This window comes from Neltuma alba, unplaced genomic scaffold (assembly GCF_004799145.2).
Source record: "Neltuma alba isolate B1F8T4 unplaced genomic scaffold, ASM479914v2 tig00013470_pilon, whole genome shotgun sequence".
NCBI lineage: Eukaryota > Viridiplantae > Streptophyta > Magnoliopsida > Fabales > Fabaceae > Neltuma > Neltuma alba.
This window is the reverse complement of record NW_021637703.1, coordinates 42255-52018: the sequence shown is the minus strand read 5'-3', so window position 1 is coordinate 52018 and position 9764 is coordinate 42255. Positions and strand designations below refer to the sequence as shown.

Below are 9764 nucleotides of genomic sequence, written 5' to 3'. Positions count from 1 at the left end.
CTAGTGCCAAAGAAAGATGGAACTTAGAGGATGTGCATTGATAGCAAAGCTGTCAACAATATCACTATAAAGTATCACCATCCCATTCCTAGATTAAATGATATATTTGATGAATTGTACGGTTTTATTGTTTTTTTAAGATTGATTTGAAATCTGAATACCATCAAATTCGAATGAGGGAAGGGGATGAGTGGAAAACCTTTAGGTCCTTTTTCTTCCATGTCAAGGGTAAGTGGATCACTAGACCTTTGTTTAGCTTTCTTGGGGATAAGTATATTTTATATTGGTTGTGGGTTCGTGAGATCTTTTTCTTGTGAATTCGCACCATTTAATGTAAAAGTATGAAATAAGATACTATGGTTATGCATAAAATATTTTGTGAGAAGTTACTGATATTATATTACAATTTTATTTATAATGTAAAAATAATCAAACCCCTTGGTTTCAAACAATCAAACCCTAATGAAAGCCGAATGTCTATTGAATAAGAGTTATGGGTTTCCATAACGAGAAAACCCTTTGTTTAAGGGGCATCATACATCCGTTATGGATTGTGAAATTTTACACTATTTTTTAGGTTAATAAGTAACTTGTTATTTACCAAAAGAAACAGGCTAAAATTGTATCACATGCTAAACGTATTTTATGGACATTTGTGTACCACCTTTACACACCCTATACATGTGTATAGAGAGTTAAAGGTCAAAAATACAAAACTATACCAAAAGTTTACCCAACATCATGAATTTTTTTTGGCTCAAATCTACTAATTCAAGTTTAAAAACATCTCAATAATGTTAGTGTCGTTAAAATGATGAAACGTAGTGGGACTTATAATTTCTTTTAATAAAAGTATCAAAATACTCTCAATTAAAACAACAAAAAAAAGCTAAATGTAAAAAGATACTTATAAACTCATACCAAAAGTTCATCAAACATCATATAATTTTTAATGAAAGTGCCAAAATACCCCTAATCTTAAGAGGCTATTACATTAGAGTGTATTATAGATTATTAATTATAATAAATTTTTAGTAGATAAAAATAAATAAAAATAGATAACAGAATAAAAATATTAAAAATTTTAATAGATAAAAAATAAAATAATAATTTTATACCTGTCAGTTCTTAAAAATATATTTATCATTTAAAAGAATTTAAACTTAAAAATTTTGAATTTAGATAGTTCAGACTATATTTTAACAAAATTAAAAGCATATTTTCAAATGCATTATTTACATTCATTTTCTTAGAAAACCGAACTTGTTATAAGTTGGCAGAATGTGTTGTCTAGTTTTTTTTTTTTTTATTGGTTAAGGTGTACCTAGTGTCCTGAATTATTTTTGGAGATGCATCTAGTATCCTAAACTATTTAAAGGTGCAATTTCACCCCTAATGTATTAATGGAGGAGCATTTATACTTTTTCACTAACGGAACCCTAACTCTGTTTGACAGCCGAATATTTATATTTTTTTTAGTAATGACACGAATTGCCACCTGTGTATCACCAAAAAAAAAAAACATCCATATGATCTGGATCCCAATCCATCTCATCTTAGTTAAACTGAAGCACTTAGAACCATGGAAGCAAATCGCTACATTGCTATCAACACCTCATTCAAACAAGCTAATCACTACTTTGATGTTAATGAGCGAAGAAAATCTTCGATAAATGGAGAAATAAAAAAAAACAAAAAAAAACTCATTCACTGTAGAAACAGATAAAGAAGGGGCGATGGCATCAGATCAAGAATTGAAGTTACCAATCTAAACTCCCTGTTTCGAATCTAGAAAATCCAAGAAACTAAATATTTTAGGTCTTTACATGTTTGATGAACTCATAACTTGATTTGGAAATGGAATGGCACAAGAACAGAGAAAGAAAATCAATTCATAGATCTCATTGTTGCTATTCTTCAAATCACATACCCCACCAATCTTCGTCTCCTCCCCAGATCTCATCGTTCACCGGAGGTTGCCGTCGCTGGATGAAAGATGTCGCCATCATTCACCTGCATCAGGCTGCTAGAGTCTAGACTGAAGATGGGTCGTCGCTCAATGGAGAAGGTCGCTATCGCCACTGCTGTTGCTACGAAGGAGGCCATTGTCGCATTTACTCGATCATCAAAGAAGATGGTGGAGACGGTAATGGGAAGGAGGGAGGGCCTGCATTCGGTGCTCATCACTTGATGATCACCCAGTGCTCATCAAGTGATGAGAAATCTGGACCGTCCAGATCTAATCTGGACGGTCCATATTTAATATTTTAAAATAATTATTTTAAAATAGAAAAAATTATTTTTTAAAAGTATGATAGTTAAGAGATTATCTTTATTTTTTATTCTATACTTATTAAAATAATAATTTTTAAAAAATAAAAATAAAAATAAAATAAAATCTGGACCGTCCAGATTGGATCTGGACGGTCCAGATCCTGATGAGCACTGGGTGCTCATCAGCTTGATGAGCACCCAATGCAAATCCGAAGGAGGGATCGTGTTGTGTTGAGGAGGGTTGAGCTTTTCTTCGTTTTATTTTTTTAATACGCATGTGAAATTGCTCCATTTTTAATAGATCAGGGGCAAAATTATACTGAGAAATAGTTTAAGATGCTGGGGCCTCCAAAAATAATTAAAAATGTTAGATGCGCCTTTATTTTTATTTTTTTAATAAAATAAATGTACAAGGTCAAGACATCGACCCGCTGAGCCTCTCACACAGTTTCATGAATATTGGCCAACACAACAGCATACATAAAACAATGTAGACTTAGGGAGTTATTGCTTAAAATGGATTGCGTGCAATTTTAAACATTTCTTCTGGTCTTTAGTACAAGAGTATGTTTACTAATTTAATTAAATTAAATAAATTAGTTAAATTAGTTATCTGTAATAAATATATACTATCTTTTCTAAAATATTCTTGCTAATCATGTCTATTAGTTAAAACTATCATTTGATGAAATCTTTAACATATGCAGCTACAACAAGGATTACCTTTTAAAAAAAGATAAATATAAGAGACAAAGTGAATTTGAGTATTATATTCATGATCAAATTGAATGCCAAATTAGTTTTTATATTAAGGAGCGGAGATAGTATTTCATACATCAGACTAATCTGCAAAGGATAAAAACCAGTGTCATCAAATAATGCTAATTGCAGACAATTCTGTGAGCCAAACGACAATCAAATGACGTTCATTCTCGGTGGCAATCTTATGCCTGCCCTCTTTAGCAGTTCAACAGAAGCCGCTTTCGCTTTCGAAATAACTGCTTCCTGTCAGGTCCGAAAAGCAAACCAAACTTGTTAGAATGAAATTAGAGAAAGCGTTGATCATCTGTTCAACAATATTACAAGGCAACGTTGAATAAATATTTCAACAATTTGGGCGTGTGCCAAGCCAGTGGTGAAGAGGAGGACTGGTCATATGCCGCCCAAAGCAGTGGTCTGTAAGACTATCAAAAGTAGAACCGAAAAGACCAACATTTCATAATTGTCATGATCCAACAAGTTCGAATGGATGTCAAACCAATAACAATAATTAAATAAAAGTTTAATAAAAAATAATTATATGCATATGTGTGTGTGTGTGAAATAAATCCATAATAAATCTAATTCTCAATATAAAAACACCGCAATATATGAAATTTTTAATGAATTAACAGCTTCTAATAAGTTGAAAATACAATGGCGTTTGAAGATAGTCAATCTTTTTCATAGGTTTTTAAGTTTTTTTTTTTTTTACTTTTTCATCAGACCAAAAGCCCATGGCTTTATATTCTCATATGGCTTTCTATTCGGTCTCAATAGTGGCTCAACTCCATTTCAATTTGGCTTTTTTGGTCGAAACTGGGTCACTATCTTTTCTTGGGCCATGGGTCACTATCGAGTCCAGTCGACGCACCATTCAACTAGTTGGATTGCTTGGTTCGCTTCGGTTCAGTTTTATGATCATTGCCCCAGCGACTTTTATTTTTTTCCCCTTAGAATTATATACGTGCTGCCAATGCCCAGGCCCTCAGAATCAATATAAACTTAGAATGAGGTACTAAAATATCTCGAAAGTTTATACTAAAGAACACTTAGCATCCCAAGTTTTTTTCAGCTTTAAAATATCCTAAAAATTTAATTTCATAGCAAATATATTCTAAAATTAGATGATGTTAAGTTTGACCAAGTTTGACCGTTAATTTTTTCCTTTTTAACCCACTTATGCTGACATGGCTGCCAAGTTAGAGAAAAAATTGAGACACGTTTTCTTCCTCTGTTCTTTCTCTTTCTTTCATTCTTTCTTTCTCAGGAAAAGTTTACTTCCTCTCTCCCTTTCTCTCTCCCCCATCCACCCTTCCTCTGAAACTAAAATAATTTATTCCCTTCAATCCCTTCCAACACACAGCCATGGAAAAGTCAGAAGGAGATGAAACACAAGCAAGAGAGAAGCTTTGGCCAGATCGAAGGGACACACGATCATTACCAGGGACGTCGGCACATCGCCTCACTACCTTCCTCTTCGTCTCCTATTTCAATTAAATCACTACCCCAAAGCCATGAAAATAAGAACCAGAACAAAAATGAGCGTCATTTACTGCACAATTCAAATAATCCTGGTCCCAAAATAAAGATAACCAATAAGGCATTTTGTATCTAGAATCCTCTTTCTTCAAGAAGGAAAAATTGCCACAGAATCAAAATAGTCGTGGGATTTACAAAATTGTAAGATCGGTAGGAATTAAATTTAGATCCTTAAACATGATTTCACATGAATCTGTGATGGATGCAAGAGAAAAGAGAATCTGGAGATGAGTTTGAAAATTGCGGTTACCTTCATCATCGCAAGGAAATTTTTGGCGAAGGTTGGTGACGATGTGAGTTAACAGGGCATGAGGGCCGGCCATCTAAGCAGGGACCCAATTGGCACACGTTTGCTCTGCCATTTCTGCGTTGAACCAAAGAAACGCGTCTCATTGTTTTCATTTAAAATGTCAGTGCCCGCAGGATCGCGAACTCTAAAGATCAAGGTTCTGTCGGCGGAGGGCCTCAGAGTAGACCGAAAGCCGGTCACGAAGAACGTCTTTGTCAAAGTCCGGGAGGCGACCCGCAACTGTTCCACCACATTGTAGGGCTACGGCGGACGATGCCGGGGAAATCCCTCGTGGAACGAGACGCTCATGTTCGAAACGCTGCCGCAGGCGAGGTCCATCACGTTTGACGTGAAATGCAAGTCGTCCACGGGAACGCAGAGCATTGCGATCGCCAGGATCTGGGTTGAAGAAGGAAGGAAGGAAGGAAGGGAAGGGAAGGGAAAGAAGAAGACAGTCTGGGTTGTTGAAGCCGATTGAGAAGAAAGAGGAAGGAGATGAGGTGGAGAGGAGGGAATATTAAGTTGTAAATCTTGTCAAACAAGGTTAGTATTAAAGGTACATTATTGACTGTTAACTCCAGGCCATATTTACGAAATTAAACTTCCAAGATATTTTAGAGCCAACAAAATCTTCTGAGCACTGGATTCTTCCCTGTGTATATTTCTGAGATATTTTAGTACCTCATTCCTATAAACTTAGATCTCAACATCCTTATTCTTCAACTCTGACTCCACCACCGTGTTTAGCCCCTATCTAATAAGATTTCAGTTTTACGAGACGTAACGTTAATTATATCTTTATCTTTTCTTATCAATTTACTCTAACATCATCTATTCACCCGGTTCTAATTAAGGCATAATCAAAATGGATACCTCGTCAACATTTTGAATTTTCCTGTCCTTCATTATCCATACCCCATTGCACATGACAGCAACCACATTTTCCGTTCTGATGCAATATACGATGTTCGATATACTGCATTTTGGGGGAACAATGAAATATTAATCAACTACAAAACATAGTGGACCATAAAATGGAAATAAATAGAGTAACTAGGTAAAAATTTGAATCAAGAATAGGTTCATACCAGTCATGAACAGGAACCATAGGCCATAATGAAGGATTGACTACTACAATGTCAGCCTACCAAAAAACAAACACAAACATGATCAGCCCACCCTCAATGGCCAGTGAGAACCTAAGACAGAATGCTAACACCCCGAAAGGACAGAATGATAATGTAGAAATTGAGCCAGCATTTACCAAATTAAATGCCAAAGCATTTTAGTTCTCTTTGTTGTGTGAATTTAGATAAACTTCCAGCTTATGATCACATAATCCTCTGAATAGTCCTCTTAATTTATCTTCATTCTTTATAAGAGTTCTTAGACACATGCTAATCCCTAATTACGGATGAATAATGAGCCTCTTTTCGGTTCTTTTGTCAATCCTACTTGACGCACAATGAAATATTGAGAGTTTCCTTTTGCATAACCGCTTGCGGACGCTATTAGCAAAATTTGTTCAGTTCTTTTCCGTGCCTCAGTGAAAATCACTATGCATTCGGCTCACTCTCAAAAAATAAATATTTTAATTTTTAACTTAAATCGAGAGGAAAAGGGGAAAATGAAAACAACAGAGATGATTACAGTAAAAAGAGAGCCGGACACCAACCTTCTTACCAACCTCAAGTGACCCTAGTTCATCGTCCCATAATATTGACCTTGCGCCATTGACAGTAGCCATTCTCAGAACAGTCTCAGCAGGAAACGCCATTGGATCTGTAGTTCCCTTTGCATAAACTTCCCGTCCTTTGTTAATCAGAGACGCTATGTACATCTCGTCAACTAAAAATGAGATAAATACATAAACATTTAAAGTCAGTAAAATATGTCAAGCATTTTTGTGAGTGCGTTACATTCAATTTTTCTAGAGAATATTTGCAACTGGCGCTATTTCAGTGAGTACTAAAGTATGCGTTTCACTGATCCGATAAAAACTACAATATGAAACTATCATAAGAAAAGTAGACCTGCGTACAGGAGCCACCCTAGTGATATAGAATCGATACAAAGCAAAGAATTTGAAGGTTAAGAGTTAAAATGAACCAATGCTCATTCGATTGTTTGATGGTGCCCCATCAGTTCCCAAGGAGACGCAGATGCCAGCATCGAGCATCTCCTTTACAGGCGCAAATCCAAGCATTCTCATTGCAGCAGCAGGACAGTGAGACACTTTGACCCCTGCCCTTGAGAGGAACGATATCTGAAAATGTTATGGTCATCATGTTGAACAATGAATAATTGTTATTTAGACAGAATATTCAAATATTCCAGGGGAAAGGACAATTGATCTCCACACACAACTATATTTGTTCTTTTGCCAGTTTATTTTCCACATTATTAGCTTGGTTTTATTTTCCTAGTTAATTTATTAAGTTGTAAAATTTACTGACATATAGCACACAGCTCAAGAAATGGTTATCTGTTTTAAATAATATTAAACTATTAATTACTTTGGAAGCTAGAGGAAATAGCCACACACTCGAAAGAAAACTGAAATTTCAAGGAAAAGAAAAGGTTACATGCAAGTGGAGTTTAAAATATAATCAACAATAAAAACTACATAACCAAATTTAGACACAAAAAACCTCATACAAACAAAAAAGGACCATATTTTAGAAAGGTTAAAGAATTATTTCCCAAAAATTTCTATGGCACTTAAGATCCACGGTATGTGTGCATACGCATCTGGCACACTGTCAAAAATTTCATAAATGAACTGAGTCTTGTTGGATCAATATTCAATAGTAGCATAATTACAATAACATCAAATTACCTCACTACCATCAACCCAGACAGTATGAGCTGCTAACAGATTGTTTTGCAGGAAACCTATCTTCTTCAAGTATGTAACAGTTCCATGATTTACTTTGTGAGCATCCATGACTAGTTGATTCTCATATGGTATCTCTGCAACATGCTAAAAGTCAAGTTTAATTCAACATATATTACACCTTAACTGGCATGTTAGATGAACACTACCAAAATGCATACACTGTGTGTGAAAGAGAAAGCGAGAGAGAGAGAGAGGTCAATACCATGTGTATTCCGGTTTTCAGGTCTCTTGCTGCATCTCTCGTCTCAAGGAGCAAGCGTTCAGTAGAATTCATAATTTGCCTTATTCCAAACCAAACTCTGATGCGCCCATTAGCTGTATTATTATGCTTATCATAATTCTCCTTCTGAGACTGCAGAACAGAGTAACCAGTGATACAGCTTCCACGAGTCAATTATTGTAGATAAACTTCGAAGTATCCCGATGCCAAGAATATGGACAACCTGAAGCAGGATTAGATTTACCTGAATACAATCATCAGTAGTTCGAGCTGCCCAAGATGCCGGCAAACCCTCACCAGCATCCATGGTTGACTGGGTCAAACATGCACGTAAGCCCAGTAGTTTCACTGCTCTAGCCATTCCAGAAACATATTGCCCTCCAGCTTCAGCGAAGCATGTAACCTGAATTTAGGGAGAAATCACATAAATGAATTTAACATGTTGCATTTATGCATAAGTAACAACTCCCTCTTCGACAGGATTGCATTAACAAAATCCCGTGGAAAAACGGGAAATGTTGAAGCTTACACCAGAGTGAATGAGTTCGATCCCACATAGCAAAGTGGAAATGTAAGAATCCTCTTCGGTCATATGGGATTCGTATGGCCAAATGCGACCGTGCAACCAGGTGATTAAATCAACATCATCAGCTATGCCTCTAGCTAGTTGCTGAGAAGTGTGAACGTGAGTGTTAATGAATCCTATTAGCAAATGATGAGATGACCGATCAGTGCCAATTTAGAATGGATGAGTAGTTACTATTTGTTTAACTGAACTTTTTAACTTTCTCTTTAGAATTTTGTGTATTTTAAAAAGAATCAAAATCTCCGCGAATATCGATTCTCGCACACTATCTCGCCAAGTACCTGAGAATCGCTCCAAACGAAACAAAATTCCCATGCTAACTAATATTGGATTTCGCATTCAAAAAAGCTATCTATCCGACGCTTTAAAAAAGCGTAGAGAAAAAAATAAAATGATGAAGAACAGAGAGGGAAAAGAAACAGGGAATTGAATAGACCAGGAAGTAAGATGTGGCCGTGGAGATCAATAATCTGGGTGGCGAAAGCAGAAAATTGGTGAAGAATCTGGGAAGACTGGCCAATGGCTTTGATTTGGTGCCCTTCAATGGCGATGGCCCCGTCCCGAAACACTCGGCTATCACCGTCCATGGTTACGATCACAGCACCGTGAAGAATAGTCAACGACGGGTCGGTCTCCGTCGTCATCACTGGCTTTTTTCAGGTTCCCTGTCCGCCACTGTTGGATTTTCAGATTCTGATATCTGACCCTCAGGCGCTTTTTCAGAAAGCCTTATCCATGCGTTTTACGCGTCACTAACTTCGCCGAAAACCAAACGCAGAGGATCAATGTCACATTCAGGAAAATTTAACTTTGATAAAGGAAATAAAAACTAATCAGTGACTATTTATTTTAAATTTTTTCTGAAATAGAATTTTATCTATAAGATTTCAGTAATAAATATTTTAAAATTGATTCCTGCACTTTTAAGGTCCGAAGTCAATTTTATAAATTCAAATAAATTCTTAAATAATCTGGCTTTAACAACAAGACGTGAATAAAGGACGACTCTGAAACTCTCTCCAAGATCGACAGGACCACCGCGGATGACAGAGACCTAGCACGACAAAAAAAGAAAAGATTCAAGAGGCACCTTAAACCCTCTTTGGGGATGTCATAGACCGAACAACAGGAGGACGAAAGCAGCTCGTTCAAGGACAAACTCATGGGTGATGAACTTAAACCGTGCTCCACGGAC

At 36.2% G+C, this 9764-nt stretch overlaps 1 protein-coding gene across 3 annotated transcripts; it reads right to left on the bottom strand.

Annotated features, from left to right (window-relative positions):
• Window positions 1-3022: 3022 nt before the first annotated feature.
• Window positions 3023-9303, bottom strand: LOC114737625 (5-methylthioadenosine/S-adenosylhomocysteine deaminase). Of its 3 annotated transcripts, XR_003739456.1 has the most exons (12): window positions 9006-9303; window positions 8513-8685; window positions 8228-8386; window positions 7966-8115; window positions 7704-7847; window positions 6974-7130; window positions 6540-6712; window positions 5953-6008; window positions 5738-5840; window positions 4826-5263; window positions 3887-4537; window positions 3641-3860 (listed from the first exon to the last, which is right to left on the bottom strand). XR_003739456.1 is itself a non-coding variant. In XM_028925578.1 (10 exons), the coding sequence occupies exons 1-10, from the start codon at window positions 9211-9213 to the stop codon at window positions 3190-3192; spliced, it is 1413 nt and encodes a 470-aa protein (XP_028781411.1). In that variant the 5' UTR covers window positions 9214-9302; the 3' UTR covers window positions 3023-3189. The 3 variants fall into 3 exon arrangements, 1 of the variants encoding a protein (XP_028781411.1); XR_003739455.1 differs by lacking the exons at window positions 3641-3860; window positions 3887-4537 and adding an exon at window positions 3201-3279; XM_028925578.1 differs by lacking the exons at window positions 3641-3860; window positions 3887-4537; window positions 4826-5263 and adding an exon at window positions 3023-3279 and having other exon boundaries at window positions 9006-9302.
• Between the last annotated feature and the right edge of the window lie 461 nt (window positions 9304-9764).